A 24,689-nucleotide genomic window follows, 5' to 3' on the forward strand; every position below is an offset into this window, starting at 1 on the left:
AAGATGTTCAATGCCAACACTTCTGTTCCATAACAATATTTTATTGCCCATATTAAAATTGTGACAGGAATTCATGTAGGGCTCATGTAGGCTACATATCACACAAAAAATGTAAACACGATAGGAATGAACAAATGAATAAATTCATCTAAGAAATAAATTAGGTATGTTGCATGTTAAAGTAAAAGTGCATGCTGAACAGTGCTATTTCAGGGTGATAATGGCACAAAAGATTTTTTTTGCACTACACTTACGCATTTAGACTGTCAGCAATTTTCTGCCAGCACTCCTTCCGTGCTTTAGCAGCGGCGACGGTGTTGCTTTTAACGTTAATTACATGTTTCAGCTCGTCATACTTCCTCATAATCACCTCCTGCTCCTCCTGTGTGAAGTATGCGGTCCTTCTCTCTCCGCCTGCTCTGACGCTCCAGACTGCTCCATGTTCGCGATTGGTCAAATGCAGCGGGCTCCGCCTTATATGCGTGCACGCGCTCATTGCCTAGATGGATCCACTTATGAGGTTGATAACCTGCGTCGTAAAACCGTGTAGCGAGACCGCCGGCTACCGCGCTCAGTTCAGCGAGGTAACTCCAAGGCTATCTCGCTAGGCTGAACTTGCTTCGTAGAACAGGGCCCTGGAGTCTTCATCACTGGGACAGAAGTATGATTGAAAGAGTTGTTAAGGCATGTAACTGCACAGAAAGAAAACAATCCTTTCCATCCTTCTACATGAAATGCAACCCACTTGAAGTGCTAATTTCTCTAACACTACTCACAGAAGAGGGGTAGATATTTTTTTTCTTACATAGCAGTTAAGAAGATATTAAGATCTTGAGTTTTGCCAATCTGGAAGGCGGGTACCCTGTAGCTTTTAGTTCGTTCGTTCGTTTGTTCATTTGTTTGTTCATTCGTTTTGCACCACCTATCCTGGTGTGGGTCGCGGGGGCAGCAGTGCCATCAGTGGAGACCAATGACTCCTGTCCCCAGCCACTTCCACCAGCTCATCTGGGGGGATACCAAGGTGTTCCAAGGCCAGTCAAAAGATATTATCTCTCCACTGTGTCCTGGGTCTACCCCGGGTGTCCTACCAGTTGGACATGCCAACACCTCCCCAGGGAGGCGTCCAGGAGGCATCCTCACCAGATGCCCGAAACACCTCATCTGACACCTCTAATGCGGAGGAGGCTCGGCTCCAAGCCTCTCCTGGATGTCGGAGCTCAGACCCCTATCCCTGAGGAGAGCTCATATCAGCTGCTTGTATCAGCGATCTTGTTCTTTAGGTCACTACCCACAGCTCGTGGCCGTAGGTGAGGGCTGGAACATACATTGACCGGTAAATTGAGAGCCTTCTAGCTCAACTCTCTCTTCGACAAAACAGACTGGTATAGCATCCGCATCCGTCGCTCAATCTCTCGCTACATTTTCCCCTCACTTGTGAACAAGACCCTGAGATACTTGAACTCCTCCACTTCGGGCAAAGACTCTCTCCTGACCTGGAGTGGGCTGTCCACCCTTTTCCAACTGAGAGCCATGGCCTCAGACTTACAGGTGCTGATCTTCATCCCAGCTGCTTCACACTCAGCTGCAAACCGTCCCAGTGCGAGCTGGAGGTCACTGTTGGATGAGGCCAACAGGACCACATCATCTACAAAAAGCAGGATGGGATCCTGAGACCCCCCAACCTGACTCCCTCCACCACTAGACTGTGCCTAGATATCCTGTCCATAAAAGTAATGACTTACTTTTATAGCTTTTAGTGTGGAGATTCAAAGCCCACCCAATTTCCAATATGGCTTCCAACGACAATTTGCCTCAAAAACACTGTTTCAGAAACAGATGGATGATGTCACAGAGTTACGTCCATTTATTATAAAGTCAATAATTGAGCCAATCAGCCAAAATACACAAGATACATTCCTGGTTCTTCACCAGATCTGATAAGTTTCAATTCAAGTAAATGTGACAACTCACACCCGATCTGCTCCATTGTGTTCCAGGGTCTCTGGTTCATCACATCAGACCTCTTAATTTTGCCAAATACCAGAGCTTTGACATGTGAATTTACAAAATGAAGATTGAGTGGGACAAGAAGTCATGCCCAGAAACTACCTAAAAAAAAGCCCATTGACTTTTAAAATAAAACAAACCGTGTTGAAACCAGATGGTATTTAGTTTGACAACAACAAACTGTTATAATGAGTACAGCCAGGCCAGGAGTCTCAGGTTTTACAGCCCAACGTGAACCAAGAGAAGATCATCAATGGAGTAGGAATCAAGGGAACCCTTCATTCTTTAGAATCCAGCTGTCTGTTGTCCTGCAATGTGCTGTACTGAACACGCAGCCAGTGAGTTGACGATGTGTCTCGGACAGACCTGGGGCCTGTACTACAAAGCTGGATTAGCTCTTAGAGAGATAACTTCCTGGACAAGTTTCAGATTTTCCGTACTATGAAGGTGGATCGCTTTTTATTCAGACACGTTGCCCCGGTAACTGATGCTGAACGCCAAACCTGGTCCGGAGCAGGTTAAGTACCAGGATAAGAGCTCACGGGGTGTGACAGACCACCTACTGACCAATCGGTTCCCTCGGGCGGGCATGAAAGACCGCTCAGTCACCAGTTTGCTCAGCTGGAGTGAAGTCCTCCGGTGCGGGACCACCCCCTGTCTTTTTGGACCAACATTTTTTCTTACGGGCTGTGAACAAACAATATCTTACTGATCATCATAACTGAGACATTGTCAGGGAAAAGTAGAAATGTATGCAAATGGAATCTTTCATGAAATGAAATGAAATTAAAAATACTTTATTTATCCCAAAGAGAAATTCAGGAAATTCATACTGACCACTTTGAAGGATGTTTTTTATATTTAATTTTTATTTGCTCCCATGTCCTTTATTCCCCACTACTATTGTATCTGCAATACAAACTGCCTATAATGAGCGTTTTCCTTGGGATTTGTAGGAAAGTGGACTCTTTCTAATTATGGATAGGATATGATGCTGATCACACACACACTGACTGACAACATGAATGAATAAGGACCTAACTGCCTGTGTCGTCACGTGATGAGATAGATTTATTAATATCAGCATTTTGGAAATTTACGCATTCACAGAGTTGGCGATTTTGCGGTACTCCTCGTATTTTTTGCAGAATTATTTGCTGCTCCTCCACCGTAACGGACGCTGCTCTCTTCTCCATTGTGGAAAATGCTCTGGGGCCGTTAACCACGCCCATTTTGTGTGTGCGCACAGATCCCAGCCGGATTCACTTATCGAGGTGATAACGAGCCTCGTAGTACAGCAGATCTGGATGACGGAGATCCGGTGAAGTTCAGCGAGTTGCCGCAGAGTTATCCTGGATGACTTAATCCAGCTTCATAGTACAGGCCCCAGGGAACACGTTCTCCAGATAACTGTCACAAACTGACAAAGTAATTGACCTCCATAAGCAATAAATTGCATGTGTTGGTCCGCACAGTGGTGCAGTAGGAAGGTTTCTGGTGCGATCCCCAAGCTGCTCAGGTGCCTCACCATGTTGAGTTTGCATATTCAGTACTTGCGTCCATGGGTTCTCTGACTTCCTCAAACAGCCCAGAAACATTTTTAGGTTAGGTTGATTGGTGATCTCAATTGCCTGTAAATGTGAGTTTGTGACATGTTTTTAATCCCTACATGTTAGCCCTGTGATAGGTTGGCAGCTTTTTCAGGGTGTTTCCTGCTCTGTGCCCAAATCAAATCTTTATACCTTCATTTAACCTCATGATGTCTCTGATATTAACGCCTCTGAGCCTGACATGAGCTGATATCACAATGGATTGATGGATGAAAAAACGTCTGTCCTCTTTACTTTCAGCTGACTTTGCAGTACTTGAGAATCTCTGGGACTCTGCTGAGTCGTCTGAAAGAACAACAGAAATGACATTGTTAGATAACTCTCAGCAGGGGAGCATTTGTTACCACATATCATGTTGACATCCAGGTTTCAGGTTTGACACACACCTGAACAAATGGTGGCCCTGTGTGTCCAAATCCTTGTCAGCCTTAACAACAGTTCTTTCATTGTCAACCAGCACTGATGTCCTAGCCTCAAGGCTCCCGCCATGATGTGTTTGGATCTGCTTAGTCCTGGGAGATACACACACACAAAGAGTGACATTTAGAGCGACGGGCCAGCTTCAGTCTCATGCAGATTAGTCAATCCCATTGTGGCTGATATAGAGAGCAAGCCTGAACACAGAACGGACAGCAGACGTGGAGAAAGGCTGAGTGACATCAGCGCCACCAAGCCAGAGTCCTGTTCGCCTGCCAGATCATTACAGCGCTTAAACAATGCCTGTGCTGTCAAATCCTGCTCTTCCCTGTTCTCCATTCTCTCCAGCTACTTATGGAGGATATCATTTTCCAGGCAAAGTGACATAAAATATCCCCAGAAGCCTCAATGAAAGCCTCCCATGTTTTCACACTTGGACGCACACAAAGAAAGGAGTCAGGGGGTGAGGAAGAGAAGGGGCAAAAGAGCAGCAAAGATGTAGAACAATAGTTGTATGTTTTTTTTTTTTTTTTGTGCGTTTGCCAAAGCTTGCATGCTAATGCAGTATTACAAATGAAGATCCCTGTAGCATTGCGCTACAATGTGCTGAGGGGAGGCTGGGAGTTTGCCTCTCCAGGCCTGGGGGATGAGAGCAGATTCGGTCGCTGTGGCAGCTGGAGCCACCAACACTCGTGCTGTGTGCTGATCCTCGGATAATGCCAGATGTGATTCCCAGAGGACAACGTGCAAGCAGCTGAAGACTCACACACCATGCAAAGGCAAACATGGTAGGGCGGGGTGGATATACACAGACGCTGGTGTGCACATGCTCAGTGACACGCAGTCAAAATTCCCTCGTTTCTTCTGTCACACACTCTTTGTGGCTGGAAACGTAAAGTTGTGTTAATGAGAAATGTCAGACTTTTAGCAGGATTATGAGTTAAAGAAAACACTGACAGACAAGCAGATCATCTGGAATCAGAGCGGGCTGGCATCACTCCTTCACTGGTGAATCGCAGCCCAAACAATATTGCTTTCTGCTCTTTCAACAAACACAAAATCATGATTTTTCACTCTTTAATCAATTTTCTGTTTATTGAAGAGTTTGTTTTGGTAAATTGGTGTTTGCTTAATTTCTTGAAAACAAGCAAATTGCTTCCCGTTATATGAAACAAGTTCTCTTCTGCTGAACAAGTCAAACAAAACAGTTGAAACCACAAGTGCTCTTCTCACATGAGCCACATTTGTACTTTGAGGATGAGAGAAGTAACTGGAAGAGCAACTGCAATTAGCTCACTCTGTAATTATTCATGTGTGGTTTGAGATGTTCATATCAGCAGCACAACATTGTTAGTATTCAGTGTCAGCTGCATCCTCGTCCCACAGTTTTGTTCTAACATGCAAACACTGAGGGGCAACGAGATGGTGTCTTAAGCTTGGAGCCTGCAGGTGGATGCTGCTGGGTTTGATGGAGCTGAAAGTTAAAAGTGCAATTATTAAGGCTGGTGGCAGAGAACAGAGAAAGAGACCAAAACCTTCAATAGAGACGGCTCAAATTGTGAGGATAGGTTGGTGAGAATAACACGCCAAGTGTTGAATCTGTGCAGTTTGAGCTTCTGGGCAGAGCTCCATGAATGACTCGATGTAATACATGTTTTCACAGAACTTAGTAATGAAAGCTGCTTTCTGAGTTGTACTCCAATTAAATCCTAGAAAGTTTGTGTTACTTGTGGGAAGAAGTAACAGATATTATTATAATCAACTACAACACAGTTTTGCCCAATATGAGGAATGAGTTAAAGTTTTTGAAAGATTATTTAACCCCATGATGCATCAATCATGCAAGCTTGTGTTGTGTTTTTTTTTTTTTTTTTTCTGTAAGTTTTTTAATTCTTTTGAAAGGCACAACAAAATGTTTCATTTTTTTATACATACATTATATATACATATATATATATATATATATATATATATATATATATATATATATATATATATATATATACATATATATATATATATACATATATATATATATATACATATATATATATATATATATATATATATATATATATATATATATATATATATATATATATATATATTTATATATATATATATATATATATATATATATATATATATATATATATATATATATATATTTTTTTTTTTTTTTATTGTTAGTTATTTGAATTATTATTTTTTCTTTGGAAAAAAATTCACATACTTTCACATGATTTAACTTTGTGTTGGAAATGAACTTGGTGTTGCATGATGTCAACTTCAGTGGAAACACAATTGGTAAAACTTAACTTCTTTTTTGAAGCATGTAATAATGATACTGTTGATCATAACTTTTTGTATATGTTCCTTTAAAATAGAAGGATTGACACAATACCTCAGCAGGAGCAGCTGTCCACTGCAGTCACCACTATGCACCGGAGAAGATATAATAATACACAACTGAATAGTTCATGTAACCATAACCCCCTTTTAAATTAAGTAATTTATTTATTTATTTTTAATTTAATCAGGCCCTGGCTGTAATGTGATATAATCACCAGATGGTATTTGTAGGGCATCTGAAATTCATAGACTTTTTTTTTTTTTTTGTCTGATTAGATAAGAGAAACTTTATAGCATCAAAAAATCAAAACAACAAGAGTGAGTATCAGTGCCAGTTGCTGGTAAACAAGTGCAGTAATGTGAGATTTAGAACTGAAGAGAAACAGATTTCTGCAGCACCAAAGATTTCTGGGAGAGCCTTATAAACTGACATTTTTGTTACGTGAAACCTTTGCTAGGTTAAACTCAAACCATATTAACTTTACTACAACAACTTTTTGTCGCTATTAAATCAATCTTTGGTAGGAGGTAAGAGAACACCATCCATCCATATATGCAGTCAACTGTTTCCATGCAAATATAAAAGCACAAGCATTTAATCATATTGCCTTCCTGTTCTCTACAGCCTTGCTTTTAAAAAAAGCATTTTCATCAGACATCATATTTTGATTTGTCTGGTCATAAAACAATTGTACAAACCTGACTACAGTTTCAGCCTTGAAGCAAAACTTCACAGCCAGCACACCATCCGCCCTCAGGAGCTTATTTTTAGAGCTCTATATTACTCTTCAGCTAGGTAAACTGATATTTGGATGCTGCATATTAATATTTGCTGTTCTGCACATTGATATTTGGTTTGCTGTAAATTTGTGTCGTGCCAGGCTGAGCTCCCCTGAAAAGCCCTGTTTGTCTCTTCTGCTCTTACAATGATTGGCCAGTGATGACATCTGACTGAACTGCTGATATCATAGCCTCAAAGTGACATTTCTTTTTTGAAGTTTGCACCATGCTGCTGCACCATGTTAGGGTGATAAAAACTCTTTCTTTTACTCTGACTGACAAAGAGTTTGAGCTGAGACCCTTTAAACTTATATCACACTGTTGTGTTGGGGCCACAATGATCATGTCTGTTTTTTGCTGTATTGAAGGTGGTCTGAAGTTGGTTTTGGTTTTCTGATGGATCCTTTCATGTGTAAATATGATATCACTACATGATATTCATGTGGTTGCATGTCTCTCATGCTGTGTTTCAGGGTGACTCTTTGCGGACCAACATCCAGTTGGATTTCGGGGACGGCACAGCTGTGTCCTACTCCAACCTGAGCTGGACCGAGGAGGGGATCAAACATGTCTACAAGTCGGCGGGGATATTCCGTGTCACGGCGCTGGCAGAGAACACGCTGGGTTATGACAGCACGACTCTCTTCCTGCATGTCACATGTAAGTGCTGCTCTCTGGAAAGTGTCCACGTGCTGTACCGCCAACTAAACCTGACAGGAGAGAAGTGAAAAGAGTAACTTATCTGAGTATCTGAGTTGTAACATGAGCCTAACACTTGTGCTTATTAAGCGGCAGGAAGTGCTGCAACATGTGACACACTTAGCTAACAGCAATTACCCCTTAGTATCTAGATTAACTTATTTAACACCACAGTGATTAAGTACAATTCAAATAAAAAAGGAACCGCATATGTTTTTAATGGTGCACCATGACACAGAGAGAAAAGAAATAAAAGGAATATTTATTCAGCAAAACTCAAAAGTTAAAAAAAAAAAAACATGACCAAAGTCCAAGAATCCAAAATCCAAACTCAAAATTCTACAAACACTTACACAAGAAAAGACACTGGAGAACATGACATGATGAGAGAAAAACAAGAATATGAGACAAACTGACCCCCCAAAAAACACAGAGACTCAATAGACACATGGTGTTTGACCAGACTGAGGGGAAACACATGGAGGGTAAACAAGACAGGAGGGAAACACAGGAGTGTGAGGTAAGACTGAGGCCTTGTACACACGTAGCCAGATATTTTCACAAACAAATGTCCCCCCTCATAAATTATATAAATACTTTCTTCCACACAGTTCAAAGCATGCCAAACCCAAATAAGGTAGTGTTTTTCAGTAACCCATGCAAGCCAATCAGAATGAACCCGCGTCATTCAGCTGAGACTTTTGAGAACCAATAACTCTGTTTACAGCCTGTTATGGTTCTCTATCCGTCAGTTGTGATGGAAAATAAGGTAAAAAAGTATGTGTGTTTGAATCAGTTTAACATTGTATCAGAGTATGTGCAATAGAGTATGTGCATGTGCATCACTTATAAGTGTCCCCTGGAAACACTTTTGTGTTGGGGTGTATTTGCTGCGTGTTTTTTCTAATGTGTTGTAATGTAGTCTTTGCAGCGCATTTTCTAAATACTGCACACGTGTGGTCAAATTGATGAAGATGTTTTCTTGATTTGCTTGTGTTTTATCTTTTTGCATGTGTTTTTATAAGTTGCTACTTGCTACTGTGAGCTCTCAGGGCCACCAAAGGTACAACAAAAGGATCACCAAACAATAACAGAGGAAAAGTAATGACACACACTGTAAATCCCAAAGTTCACATTACTCAACTGGATTAAGCTTTGAAAACTTATTTTTTTCAGTAAGTTCAATTTACTCAAATGTTTGATTTTTCAGTTTTGAAACTGATGATATCTGAGTAGGTTTAACTTTTGTTACTGTTTAAGTAAGAACAGCTTAAAACCATCAGGAGGGGGCACAGTTGATATGAGACCCTACTGTACTTCTAGACGTGCAGCAGTAGCACAGTCTGTCTGTGCTCCACATGACATGGACTGTTTGTCTGTGTATCACAGCATGGAGCAGATGTCTGTGGTCCTTGTGGCATATGCTGACTGACTGTCTGTGTCAAAAATAGATACATATACAGTATGTTTTACATTCTCAGAATTGGCCCAAATAGCATGATAGTCCAGTCAAAAAATTTGTTTATTACTGTTAACCATTGGGTATACTCTGCAAAAGTCAACAAGTACATGATCCCATGCCATGAAGCACAGACCACTAGTCAGTGCCATGGGTCATGGGCCACCAGTCAGTGCCATGGAGCATAGACCACCAGTCAGTGCCATGGAGCATAGACCACCAGTCAGTGCCATGGAGCACAGACCGCCAGTCAGTGCCATGGAGCATAGGCCACCAGTCAGTGCCATGGAGCACAGACCACCAGTCAGTGCCGTGGGGCTCAGACAACCTGTGCCCCCTGAAGACCAATATTTCAATATACAGCAGGGTCTCATATCTACTGCCTTCCCTCCTCACTCATTGTTACTAAATTTATGAAATTAGAGCTGATTTTTGTTGTGATTGTGTTTGTAACCATGAGTGAGGAGGGAACGCTGTGGATATGAGACCCAGCTAAACTTTAAAATGTTATTTTATTAAGTTGTTCAGATCAGCTTCAATTTTTTATTATTACTTTTACTTAATTCATAAGGAAAATTTATTGATAACACATCTTTCAGTACTGAGTAAGGTCAACTTATTATGTTTTACACTGATATGCAACATTTTTTAACATTACTAAATATTCCTATTTGTAACAAACAGGCATCAGGTTTATTTGATTAAAGGCATTCAGAAGAATGATTTTCTATAATAACTGTAAATGTTTAAGATGTTGAGTTAAATGAGTTTCATATTTCATTACTTAGTTTTTTTTTTTTAAGGTAACTGATTAAGGAGCATTTTTCAAGTGAACACAACTTTTCTGGGTTTACAGTACAAAGAAACTTGAGATACATCCACATGACGAAATGAACAAAACATACACAGACACAAATTAACTGCAACCTAAAATAGAGGTTTAGATATCTAACATATCTGAATATAAGAATTAAAATCTTAGCAAGGGTCAAATGATTTGCAGTATAATAGACACTCATCAATGAGTCTATTTTTTCTTCAGCCTTTGTGAACCGTCTCACTCTGCTTCAAACAACATATAGGATATTAAAAAAATGACTTTCCTGTTGGTTATGCGCCCACCGATGTTTCATAAGAATGCCAAACATTGAACCTTCAGCTGCAATGTCAACTTTTTTCAGCTGTATACTCTCTGCTGCCTCGCTCCAGGTGCTGAAATATGTTGAACTGAATGACAGCCACACTGTTGCTCTGCGTTCAGCTTATCTGAAGTGAACTGTGCTGACCTCTTACATAATCCAGCAGCTGTGATAAACTACTTTGGGGAGGAAGGTCACAAAAAATGCTTATGCAAGTTTCACTGTGAGTAGAAACAGAGACTTAGAAGTAAGCTGCTCTAGTCACTGCAGCCAGCTAACACACACACATGCACACACATATATGCACACAAGTTGAAGGACAGTCGTTCTTTGCAGCTGCTATTAACAGCATGTCATCTTAGGTTCCCAAGGATCCAGAAAGGTGTGATGATTCATGTTTTTGTCTGGGTAAATTCCTCTCTCATCATTCAGTTCAATCCATTTTAATTTAACATCTCGACGCCCCGTTGTGTCTGCCGCTGCGCTCTGCATTTACAGACTCCTGAATAATTTGAGATGGATTTATTTACAGCGTACGTGATGCTTCCTGGAGGAAAGCCAAAAACCACTACTCTGATTTTGAAGCTGAGCATATTTAAACCCAAATGACTTGCTCTTCCTTCCCTATTCACACACCAAACACACACACACACACACACACACACACACACACACACACACACACACACACACAGGCGCATACACACAGTGAGTGTCTCGAAGTGGGGATAAAGATTAGTTCTGGTTAAAAAGGATGAGCGCTAACAGAGGCTTCAGCCAGACAGAACAGCCCCGACTGCAGCTCTACACAAACCTCAGAGTTTTTCCGCAAATGTGGTGTAATTCATCCGAGCACAGCGGGAAACTTCATCCCTGAGATTAGTGTAAAGCAACCTGGTCCCTGTCAGGTCCTATTAGGTTCTCGGTGGGGAGGCTTTCAGCACCTTGCAGATATCATGTCAGCAATTCATGACTGCGTCTCTGTGGCTCCAGTGCCTGAATAGACCTCTCCTTAGGTGGATCGCTGTTGTTACAGACCAGCAGTAACCTTCCTTCATTGAAAAAGAAAACTTGTTTTACTATTACTGTTTACCAAAATCAGAAATGTGACTTTCACTGACTGTAGCATCTTTAAAAACTCACTTTTTATACCCTGTGAAAGAGCCATCGCTGTTGAGTTGTGAAAAGAATAAAATGCCCTGTTTGCCATGTTTGTCAACAAGATAGAGGAGTAAAAGTGTGAAGCTTTCCCTCAAGAGAGGAATTTATGGTGAACACTGATAAAGAAATAGTCAACAAAGACTTCCAGCCTCTCCACTGCGCCCAGAGACGTAATCCTTGAGGGGAAACGCGCCCAGTCAAATTACATTTATTGGGCAATGATGTGCTGAAACTGTTGTCTAGTGTCTGACAACTACTCAGTAAAACCCTCACAGAGCTGGACCTCATTGTGAGGGAAAGATATTTCCATGAAAACCAGAGGCAGCTGTTGCTTCGCCTCTCTCAAAGCCAGCAGACTCTGCTGATAAAATCAGGAGTATTATCTCGCAGAACACAGAAGTTTCCTCTCCACTGATGCCTCACTGAGTTAATTTGTTGTTTTAATTTGTTGTGTACACATATATTGTGCTTGAATACGAATTTGTGTGTCATACAACTTTAACTCCATTTTCTAATTCAAGATACTGTAACACTGCACAGTGCTATGAAATACCATCTGTTGTTTGTGCTTGTTTACCACATGGTATTAGTCATTATTAACCACAGATATAGACACAGCTAGTGGCAGATGGCCGCACTACAGCTCAGACACAACAAATGCTTTGCATACCAGGCGTACAATGTTATGATTTTAAGTAGTTTTTTTTTGTAAATACTGAAAAAAAACGTGAGTTCTTATATCTAGTGTTCTGTAATTTGTTTCATATGACACCTGCGGCCTCACGGTGTGAACAGGCACTAAATAATTAAACATAAAGAAGTCAGCCTTATCATCAATGGTCTTGTTTGCTTGTATAGGCCATAAAGAGGCAACTCTCTTAACACCAAACTGTTTCATTAATGGTCAAAATTACTCCCAGGGGCTAAAAAAAAGAAAAGAAAAGAAAAGAAATGAAACGAAAAGAAAACTATAGAAAAAAGATCCATATAGCTAAAAATCTAGCCAGCTAACTGGCTACTCTAATGTTAACTGTCACCAAAAGCAAGGGACATACACACCTAATAAGAACATAAAGACCGTTTGAAAAACTGCAAAAATTTACATTTTGTACTGTTAAATTTTAGAAAGGTTCAAAGTGAAATTTCAAAGTGCAAGAAGAAGAAATGGGAGAGAAACTAAACCAAAACAAAAAAATAATAATACATGCACAACTTATTGCAAACAACAATGGGGCTGCTCGGCAGCAGGTGACAACTAAAATTGGTTTTACGATGCTTGATGTGAAAGTTTCCAGGAGGCTAGGGGTGGAGATTCCTCTGGAAGAAGTCAGGCGCCCATTGTGACCTGCAGCATTGTCCTGTTGAAAAACCCAGTCATTACCCCACAGACCAGGGCCCTCAGTCATGAAGGAGGCCCCCTGCAACATCTCCACAGAGCCAGCCGCCGTTTGACGCCCCTGACCAACCTGAAGCTCCACTGGTCCATTGAAGGAAAAATCCCCAGATCATGATGGCGCCCCCTCCACTGTGCTGCCGTGAAAACATCTCCAGTGGGATCTCCTGGTCATGTCAGTAACGCTGAAGCCATCAGGACGTCAAGGTTCAGTTTTTTCCCCATCAGAGAATTAACTTTCCTCACCTTTCAGTAACCCATGTTTGCTGCTCTCTGAAAAAGTCCAAACAGGCGAGTTTGTGGTGTTGAAGGAGACGAGGCCTTTGAAGAAGTTTTCTGTTCTTGAAGCTCTTCTCTCTCAGATAGCATCTGATGGTTATTGGGCTGCAGTTGGCTCAAGTATCAACCTTAATTTGGATCGAGGAGGATCGCCCAATGTCTTGACAGCTAACCAGATTCTCCAACTCAGCGCCTATTAATTTTTTTGTGTCTATCACTTTACTTTTTTTTCCCCATAACCCTAAGAATCTTTAAAGTGATTTAAAATGTCTGTCTTACTGTGTCCAACCTCAGCACAGATGGTGCATTGCCTGAGACCTTGCTTAAGCAGCTCAATAATCTAAGACTTAGTTTTTTAGAGGCTGTGGTCCTAAACTTTTGGTTGATAATAAACAGCCTATTTCAATTAAATTGTTTTCAATAAATTGCTTTCATGTCACTTTCATTTCCTCTTTTTGCCTTTGACACTCTATTTAGAACCTTCTTAAGATCAAACAGTGAAAAATATGTAGTTGTGCAAATGTCCAACTGGACTTGAAATTTTGATCAGATTTTTATGTGTACATAACTTCTGATTAAAACAGTGCTGTTGTTGTAAAAATAATTATTTGTTAAAATTAAAACAAAAGATAAGTAAAAAGATACATTAAATAGCAAATATTAAAAAAAAAGCCACAATAAATATAAGCAAAAGAGAGAAAGGTTTTTTTTTTTGTTTTTTTTTTTTTGTTTTTTTTTGTTAATTCACCATTAACCATTAGGTGGTCACGACAGTATGAAAAACTAACACAAAATGATGATGAATTCACACTTTTGCAGAGATTTTTTTTTAAAGGCTGTGGTCTTAATCTTTTGATCAGTTGATGGACAGACTATTTTACTTTAACTGTTTGCTTCCTTCTTTTTTGCATTTTTAAGTTCTACTTCCAACCTTAATATCCAACATTGCACAATGTAATTTAATGCAATTTTTCAACTGGTCTTAAAAGTTTGATCAGGCGTGTATGTGGGGGAGAAAGAAACACTTTTGGGAGCTGCTTTCAGTTCTGACGGAGGATATTTTTGACCTTTCTTTGATTGTAGGGTTCTGTACAGCTCTGAAGACGCAAGATGACTTGACAAAATGTGTGATCAAAATAAAGTCTCGTCTTTTAAACAGCTACAAGAGAATGGGCATTGGAAAAATGTCCAGTGAGTTTAAGTGACTCTGTCTGAAGGACATTCTTCAGCAAAACACTGAATTATTCCTTCATTAATATTTACTGAAACCTTGCAATGGTTACTTCTTTCAATTCAGAAGAGAGAGGAGACAAAACAGACAGAATGGAATAAAAGGAATGAAACCACTAACTTAAAGTGGTAGACTGTATTAATAATGACTTCACTGCCACAGCTTGTTAGATATTAATATAGAGTAAAAACAGAAACCATAGAAATCAAGTAACGTCTAAGAGTCTTTAATATCCCGTCATCACAGTACGCACTTTGTTAAAAGGCTCACTTTCACACCTGGTGTCAGGTAGTTTCAGAACACCTGTCAGCTCACACTCTCTAATTGGGAAAGACTTCCTGTCACATATATAATTTGTTCTAGCTTTAAAATAGCCAGGCATTTTATTAGAGAACAGTTGCGCTGTAGTGTGGGCCACAACTGAAAGAGACCAAAAACCCCAAAACTCTCCCACTGTGTGCACATAGTAATGGACGTATGGTGGAGAATGATTCACTTTTCTGGCCCCCTTAAGTTGGATTAAAAAGTAATAAAAACTATCCAAACTGGTGGACAAACATTCTGCGGTCAGTATTAGGACGGATCCTCTTTTACAGTTACAACCGTCTCAACTCTTTGTGGCATGGGTTCAATAAGACACTGGAAACATTTCCTCTGGATGTTGGTCCATCCATGATGAGAGTCTCCCGTTCCACCACATCCCAAAGGTGCTCTATTGGATTGAGATCTGGGGACTGTGGAGGACATTTGAGTACAGTGAACTCATTGCCATGTTAAAGAAACCAGTCTGAGACGATTCCAGCTTTATGACATGGAGGGTTATCCTGCTGGAAGTAGCCATCAGAAGATGGGTACACTGTGCTCATAAAGGGATGGACATGGTCAGCAACAATACTCAGGTAGGCTGTGGACTTTAAACCATGCTCAGTTGGTACTAAGGGGCCCAAAGTGAGCCAAGAAAATATCCTCCACACCATTACACCAGCAGCAGCAGCCTGAACCGTTGATACAAGACAGGATGGATCCATGCTTTCATGTTGTTGACGTCAAATTCTGACCCTACCATCTGAATGTGGAGCAGAAATCCAGACGCATCAGACCAGGCAACGTCTTTCCAATCTTCTATCGTCCAGTTTTGGTGTTGCTGTGTGAATTGTAGCCTCAGTTTCCTGTTCTTAGCTGACAGTAGTGTCACTTGGTGTGGTCTTCTGCTGCTGTAGCCCATCTGCCTCAAGGTTGGATGTGTTGTGCGTTCAGAGATGCTCTTCTGCAGACCTCGGTTGTAACCAGTGGTTATTTGAGTTACTGTTGCCTTTCTTTCAGCTCCAACCAGTCTGGCCATTCTCCTCTGGCATCAACAAGGCATTTTGGCCCACAGAACTGCTGCTCACTGGATATTTTCTCTTTTTGGGACCATTCTCTGTAAACCCTAGAGATGGTTGTCTGTTAAAATCCCAGTAGTTTAGCAGTTTCTGAAATACTCAGACTAGCAACCATACAACGTTCAAAGTCACTTAAATCACCTTTCTTCTCCATTCTGATGCTCGGTTTAAACTTGTAACTTTTCCCTGCCATGTCTATATCTTTAAACTCAATGAGTTTCTGCCATGCGTCTGGCTGATTAGGTATTTGTGTTAATGAGAAGTTGATCAGGTGTACCTAATAAAGCAGCCGGTTATTTGATATATTCTCTATAGCTATTAATATATCTTTGTATGCCACAATTGTCTATCTTGATGTTGGTACTGGTTTTAGCCTGGTCTCATTTGTAGGCAACATCCAAAAAGAAGGATCCCAGGGCAGTAAAATCAAAGAGTTTGATTTACAACGAAATAGAATAAAAATAAATAAATAGATTTAAAAAAAATTTAACACTTGGGAAAAAAGGAAGAAAAATCATTGGAGCACAGTAAATACATGACATGACATGAGGAACTGACTTGACAAACTAACTAAGAAGGGATAAAACAAAGACTACATATAGAGAGGGTAAATTAGCACAGATGTGAGCCATGACAAGTGAAATTCACGAGTGCAAACAAACAGGAGGGGAAACACAAATATTACAAAAATGCAAACAGAGCAAAATAAGCCACAAATTAAAAAAGTTCTGTGTTGAAAACTATAGCTTACTTGTCTGGATGATGCAAGTATAATTTTCGTTGCCTCAAAGAAATCTGAAAACCTCTTCATTTTTATCCTTTTGTCAGCTTGGTTTTGTTATTACGCATCATTGTAACAATTCAAACGGCTTTTTTGGAGCTCTGTAAATGGATTATAACATCTGACAAACATATTTATGCTACAATATGGAAAATAACTAACCTAAAAACTGTGCCTGTTTTCTGTACTCATCTAAAAGCACTAAAACACAAAAAGTCCCTGTCTATCTGATGAAAGGAAACATTAAGTCCCAGGTCACAAAAAAATGTGCTTTTATTTTTAAAACGAAAAATTTTCCATCCATCATATCATAAAATACATGGCAACACATTTAGACTCCCGCTCTAAGAGTGAATCAGTTTTGGGTTTCTATGTTAGTCCCCAAATGCTTCCATCTATCCTCTAACCCCCCCACTTTTTCCTTTTCCGTCATTCTCTTTGGAGTGTGGGGGCGTATTCTATCCCAGAATGCACCAGCTGAGATGATAGGATACACCCTGCAAAGGTCCCCAGTTTATCACGCAGAGAAACACGGTCACACTTTCATGCACTCCTTTGGACCATTTATCATTTCACCTGAGGTGCAGGTCTGTGGGAGGGAGCCTGGGTACACTAAGCTGTCATAGAGAAGTGATGGTGTTTGGAGTATTCCTCCACCTGAAACAAGCTCTATGTATTTAAGGTCTATGATCTTGCCAGTTGACTTTAACTGAGAGATGAGGAACAGGGTCAGACGTGTCTCATCAGACTTAAACTGTGATACTGTGATAACGACTCTGCTATTTTTCTCTCAGGTCCAGTAGAGCATGTCCAGCTTCTTGCTCCCTTCGTGGCCATATGGAACAAGGAGGTAAACATCACAGCAGTGGTCTTACCCAGCCACTCTCGGACTGTCACGTACTTCTGGTGGCTCGGCAACAACACCGAGGTAAGTTTGTAAGGACAGAGACTGAATGGCTTTAACATTTATCTTGACTTTATTTTTCTTAAACCAAGGTTGGTATCATTTATAAAAACTAACAAAATAACAAAAATGAGAGGTGAAAAAATTGACTAATGATGAATGCACAAAACTAACTGGAATAATGTGAAGTTTCCAGAGAAAAGGTTTTAACTTTTCAGCTTTCTCCTCTTCTAAACTAAACTAAACTAGAAAAGCAACTTTGAAAATAATTAAAACTCAAGCACATTAAAAAACAACATCTGCGGACGCAGCCACATTTGCTATGGTGCTGGCTTTGGGCATTCTTTCTAACAGCTATAGCGTGCCCATCAATCACATAAGCTGAGCTGTGTCTCTGATTGGTCAACCAAATGATCCTAATATCATCTAAACTGCTGATTTAGAGAAAATTAATCCCTGTACAGTGTATGCCTATAGCAATACTAACGTTTCAGACTGAAGCTGTTTTTTTGAACCAGGCTGTCAATAGGCTTTTCATTGCTGTAAAAGTCTGTTTTTATAGCTGGGTGTATACGTGACTTCCAGTCTTTCTGCAGCCAGCCTCAAGCAGATCGTCGATGAACGGCAACTTTTAACACTTCAATATAGCCTTCATTTTTCTTAACCAGATGTTACCCCTTGATACCATAAATAACAAAGAGCTACCTAGTCTGTTGAATAAAAGATCAAGGTATATCTATGTGAGAGCTAATGCACTGCTGCTTCAATTCTGCCTCCATTTTAAGTTTAAAATGAGAAACTCCAACAAAACAACAGACGACTTGCACGGCAGCTTTTCTTTTTCGGTTAGCTGCTATCCAGTGCTTATCATTGGTTATGGTAACTCGGCCCCCCAAAGTTATTGGTGCTTTGCTCTGGCCCAGCAAAGAGTTATGAACGCTTGCAGCCAGTGCTTTGTCAGTGGAAACACAAAGCAATGGTACCAAGTCAGGCACTAGTCTGGAACTAGCATTAGCACCAGCTTTGTGGTAAAGGGGTAAGTAATGTCACCTATAGATTTCTAAAGAGGTCATATCGAGCCTGCAGATAGTGGTTTCCAGATCTAGCTGACAGTCTCTAGCCTTTAGCACAGCTTAAAGCGTTTGGGTGGCACCATGTTGTTATTCATGCTCAGATTTTTGTGTTACGATACTAGCACCGAGCTTTGGAGTCAACCTTGGTGACAGAACAGTCCAAGATTTTTGCTCCCTATCAGTCTACCATTTCTTTCTGTGGTATTTTTATTCATATATATCCCCACTTCAGCATAATGCTGTTTCTTAACTCTAAGTCCACACTCGAGAGGAAAGGCCTTCAGACCAACCCCCCTCAAAGCAGCTCGGTCAAACTCTAAAGCCCATTTGGTAGTGACCCATAATGTTTCACAGTAACACCTGATTAACCATTGACTACCTCTGGTCAGTTTCAAAATGAGTGGACTAAAGACATGAGTACATGCAGTCAACAGACTACTAAAATGTGTAAATTTGAGACTTGTTTTGCCAGATTATGGCAACTGTTTTGTTCATATTTTCTCTAGAATTTTTCCAAAAACCCACCAAATGTTGTGAAAAGCAGCCCAAATTTGATCAACCCACCTAATGAGATCTCTTCCAGCTCAACATATTTGCAAGACACCCAACTGGGCAGAAACCTCTCTGTATTCATGCAAATTTATGCAAAACCAAAATTAAGCTCCCACAGTTATCAGGAAAGGCAAAATGAGCCATAAAGACCAGAAAAAAAAAAGGCTTTTACCATGCTGTTGAGGGTTAAATTTCTGTTTTAAATTTGGACATGTCTGGTTTTCTGAACTTTTTTGCCTCTACTAGATATGTTTTTGATTTTAAGTAGCTAACACACCATTTTATTTTAATTTGTACTCTCTGATGCTAACTTAAACTAACAGTTTTAACTCAACTTGTGGTCTGTGTTGTCAACAAGCAGAAATAAAGTGTTCCAGATTTGTTACCACAGAGTGATTAAACTCGTTATGCTTCATAAGAAGATACTATTTTTGTGTTTTCTGTCAGATCTTGTGGAAATTTGTTACTGAGGCAGGAAAATTATCTAATCCTCATGTTTATTTTCCCTGTTTGAGTGAACTTTACAGGGCCGTAGTAGAAACAACTGCCCAGCTAAGTAGAGTTGGGTGTTGCTCAAAACGTGATGAAGCAAAGCACGGTTTGTTGTTGTGTTCCAGACTGAATAATCAGACTTTAAGGCTCACGCTGCTCACACACCTTCCTGGCACCCTCACGGCTGCTTCCAGCTGGGTGAAAAAATATTCTGTTCAGAGATCTCAGGCACCAGTAAAATCAGTTCCTGGATCATTTCTCTCACAGTAGGGCCCGCCGTTGCCATGGTCACAGGGAGTCAAAGTAGCTAGTTGTGAAAGTTGAGCCATCATAATCTCCTACTAGAGCAGCGACGAGCCGTTCACATTCACAAGAGCGGCAGTCACCCTCCCTCTGCTCGCCTCCGCCGACCCTGCTGACATGTCTGCTGTCATGTTCACATCCACACACTGGAGGCGACGGCAGCAACTGCTCGCTGTCTGAAAGAAACTCATGAGTCTACAGCAAGCCAGCAGATCAGTGAGGCTCTGCTTAGACTGTGCTAACATGCTCTTCATTGTATGTCACAGCTATGTGTGGTTAGGGTTGTACAGCAGAGGACAGCTCGCTCAGAGAAACTCCAGTGAAAAGGTCCATTCAGAGGAAAATCAATGTCCCTATGTTTGTACAGTTCATAAGTCATCCTACGAGATTATAAATGACTACACTCACACTATTTTTTTTTTTATTCTTAGTGTTGCTAGGACACATCAAGACCATTCAATTTAACACCAAACTGGGTGATCAAGTATCTGGTTGAGCTCTCATATTTGGAGATTTGGAGTATTACAGTAGCTGTAAGGCACAGATTTTATGAAGTTACTAGCCCACATCACAAAGTTATGAACAGAAAAACAACAAAAAATGAAACCAGCTGCACCAGGGGGTACAAAGGTAGGAAGGAAATCTACAATTTTCACCCTTTGGTTGCATAGATGGTATATTTAGAGCTTTTTCACACAATGACTTTAAAGAGGGGGGAAATCCTCTCTTTTTATGTTGTCTTTATCCTGGCCGTCTAATGCTCTTCTGGTAGCTTTAAATGATTTACAACTCAAAAATCCCTATTGTTTTTTCCCACTGATGCTTTACAAAACCTGTCTTTTATAGGAGCCATTTGCATCAGCTCACCTGGACTAAAGTCATTGAGGAGCCACGCTATCTACTTTACCTTTGCAATAAGACCATGAAGTGTATACAATTCTGAGCATAGTTAAATCTATGGAAAAATCATCTTTTTTATTTGTAACTTTTCAAATTGAACATGTGATGTCTTCATTTTTTCTAACTAATTTTGCAAATATTTAAAAAAAATGTTGAGATTCAAAAAATATAAAAATAAAAAAAGTGCAATTTTTGCAAAAATTAAAAAAGGAATTTGCAAAGATTTCATAACAAGAAGTTCAAATTTGCAAAATTAACAAAAATAAAAAGCATCTCTTTACAAATGAAATATAATCAATTTGCAAAAATTTGCAAAAAATGTAATTTTGTTAGAAATGTTAAAACTGCATATTTATATATATATATATATATATATATATATATATATATATATATATATATATATATATATATATATATATATATATATATATATATATATATATATATATATATATATATATACATATATATATATAAAACTGCAATTGCAAAATTTGCAAAAAAATTACACATATGCAACAATTTCAAAGAATTTGATATTTCAAAATGTGCAAAGTGTGGGAAAAAAAATAAATTCATACATTAAAAACACTACATTACACTTGTATATATAATATGAATATATTTATAAACATATGTTGATTATGTTGCTCAACTCATAATTTTTAGTTTTATGCTAATGTCCTCACATATCAGTCATGTATATAAAGCTTGCAATAGACAATTAAATGAATCCATCCACACAGAATTGGAATCTTTACTTTCTTCCAGATGTTTCTAGTAGATTTAGTTATCTTACCAGGTGGACTGTTGATGTTGTAGGAGGTGAAGTAGAGCGGTGGCAGGATTTATTGCAAGTTGTGATGCATATTTGATATTTATTTAGTGTAGTTTCTATAATTATCCATACCCACCGTAAGACAAATAAAGAGCAGCATGAGGCTTCCCAGCTGCATGTTACGGACCCTTGTTTTAGCTTCTTACTGAAATACTTCATTTAAGCTGTCATCTCTTTAAAGCCCCATTTCTAACAAGCGGTTCAGTTTGGTGTAGGTTTGCTCGGTAAAGCCAGAACTTGTTCCCATTTCCACAGCCAACCTTGCGCTTCTTGGTAGGTGGTATGTAAGCTAGATGCCAATGGCGGCATCAGCTACGTAATAGCAAGATGGCATAGCAGCGTGAAACATTGTATCTTGCTAGTAACTCTAACAAAGCAGAAATACGTGACACAGTAAAGGAGTTTGTTGTTGTTTTTTATGTGTTTTTCTTCACCACTACTACACACGGAGAGTGAAATTTCCTTAGACCAATAAACATACTGAAATGTTTCTAGCTCCACCTTCTGGAGTTGGATCAGTACCTCTGATACCCCAACAAAAGGGTACCAATAAGTGGGACGGTACAGGTCGGTAGTTTGGGGACCTGTCCCTGTCAGAGGGAAACACCACAAAATGCGTGCCATACCAAGACAGACCAAACTGAACCACTTGGTGGAAATGGGGCTTGAGGCTTCCCACTCCACTGAACACCAGCCCTCTGGAGGCCTGTCAGAGCTATGGGCAGACCTCAGGGCGTACTTCTTCAATGTGCCATTGAGTAGTTTGTAGATCAGTCCTTATGTGATGACCACATCATTTTGGCAAGTCTTGTGGAGATGTTTTGCTAACTTTGTGCAGTGTTATTAACATACAGCATGTTGCTTAATATTCATGTTTACCTACTTTAACATCCTTTATTGACATGTCTTAATCTGGGGAATAAGTCAACCTTGGGCATAATCCTCATGATCCAGAGCAAGAGATTTGGGGGGACGCAGTGTAAAGTGGAGAAAATCTGCTTCCTGCACTGTGACGCTTTTTTGAGACAGTGGTGGGAAGGCAGGCACCAAGCTAGGGACCCAAAAGCAGATGGAAACAGTAAGACTGGTGCCTTTGAGGGACCTACTTTGTGGGCAGACAGTCAGTGAAATGACATCAAGAGCAGGCAGATAGACATGACATCTGTGAAGCACTTACGATGACCTGGCTGACAAATACAGGGAGAGGATCTCTATCAAGGAGTGGGATTCATGTGGGAAGCAGAGACAAAGGAGTGAGCAAGGTCAGGCAGCTGCTGGACTTAAAAGAAAAGAGAAAAGAGCTCTTAGAAAAAAGGGGGAAAGAAAAGTCAGAGGCTACCTGGTGGAAAATGGCAGAAGGAAGAGGAGGACACACTGTGACAATTTTGTACCTTCTGTGTTTGCAGCCGGTGATAACTTTGGATGGAAGTATCTCATACACCTTTCCAAGCGAGGGAATGCACACCATCACAGTGCAAGTGGCTGCAGCTGACAGCATCCTCCAGGATACCAAGACCATTGCAGTGAAAGGTCGGTATATGCTCTCTTATTATTCACTGAAGCTCAGAATAACTGTTAAGCAGCCTGCGATACAGACATCTCTTTAGATTTTAACACGCTTAAAGAAGAAACACTGTTTTATGTGAAGCAGTTACATACCTCGAATTTTCTGACTGTGTGAAATAAAACTGTCCCTACCTGAGTGGAATAAATCACATCACTGTTAGAGGCTCTAAGGAATATGTCTTCATTTGAATCCAAGTAATGCAGCAGCAAGTATCTTTAAAACGCAGTGATTTATCACCAGTGGAATGGCTGGCGTGAAGCTGTGACATTTTCTAATTATCTAGAAGTGCATCTGGAACATTTAGCCAAAGGGAAGTGCGGGGGATATGAGAAAGCCTCTTCTTTTCATCAAGTGTTAACTACCTGAAACTCAACTTGAGCAAAACGACAGTTGGCACTGCTCTCAGAGAAAAAAAAATGCCCCTGGATCTGCGTGAATTAATGGCTGATTTTCCCTCGACTCTCCTCGACAGAATTCTTCAAATCTCTACTTTTATCTTTCTCCCCTAATCTGGACGAGTTCAACCCTGACATACCCGAGTGGAGACAGGATGTGGGGAGGGTAATTAAGAAGGCTCTGCTCCAAGTGAGTGATTTTCATTTTGTCTGTCCTTCCTCTTCTCTTCTTCCCATCTTTCCTTGTGTCTTTTTATCTCCTACTCTTTTTCTCACCCTGCTATTTCTCAATTATTTCTTATGCCCCTATTACCTCTGCGGTCCAATACTCTGGGCTCATTGGTGCGGTACGAGAACGCCCCCGGGGCCACCCTGTGATTCATCATGAGACAGGTGTGACGACGCCTCTGCTTCCCCTCGCTCCCCAGATGGCTTCATCGCTGCTGATTCTTTAATTTCAAAAGTCACCAATTAAATGATCGCAGAACTTCAAGCAGGAAGAGCTTGTTAGGGACCTAGATTGTGACCATGTCTTTCACCCTGCCTGTGTGTGTGGTGTGTGTATGTGTGTGTGTTAACATGCTTGGAGCAAGCGCGGTGTGTGGGAAGCTAACCCATCATTGTTAAGTGCCACTCATCTCCCCATCCACAGCTCATGAGTAGCTGACTGCATTTGGTTGTGATGTGCTCTTTGGCCATCTCACCAACATATTGAGCCGTGGAGTTGCAGGTGGGCACTGATGGAGGAATATTTCAATGAGGAGAGGAGATCTCAGGATGACACGGACTCAGCCCACGGCTCCTTATAAGACCTTAAAGATTTGAAAGTACTTCAAACTACATTTAAACGACTGTTGCTCAACTGTCTCTGTATTTTTCTGCCGTTTGGTTTTAACTGGTCCTTTTTTATTTTGGACATAAACATCCACAGTGAATATAAAAAGTCTGCACACTCTGGTTTTAATGGGGGGG

The 24,689-nt window shown here is 40.3% G+C and overlaps 1 protein-coding gene across 1 annotated transcript in view; it reads left to right on the forward strand.

Moving 5' to 3' along the window:
• The window catches only part of sorcs3a (sortilin related VPS10 domain containing receptor 3a), a 402,752-nt gene that overhangs the window by 346,817 nt on the left and 31,246 nt on the right, over positions 1 to 24,689 (forward strand). Inside the window, exons 19-22 of the mRNA XM_074686947.1 lie at positions 7,640 to 7,826; positions 17,485 to 17,618; positions 23,162 to 23,285; positions 23,795 to 23,907. Of these exons, the coding sequence (XP_074543048.1) occupies positions 7,640 to 7,826; positions 17,485 to 17,618; positions 23,162 to 23,285; positions 23,795 to 23,907 (558 nt within the window). The remainder of the gene's footprint in view (positions 1 to 7,639; positions 7,827 to 17,484; positions 17,619 to 23,161; positions 23,286 to 23,794; positions 23,908 to 24,689) is intronic.

This window comes from Halichoeres trimaculatus, unplaced genomic scaffold (genome assembly GCF_033239565.1).
Source record: "Halichoeres trimaculatus isolate MK-OKI-2021-1 unplaced genomic scaffold, fHalTri1.1 fHalTri1_scaffold_2, whole genome shotgun sequence".
NCBI lineage: Eukaryota > Metazoa > Chordata > Actinopteri > Labriformes > Labridae > Halichoeres > Halichoeres trimaculatus.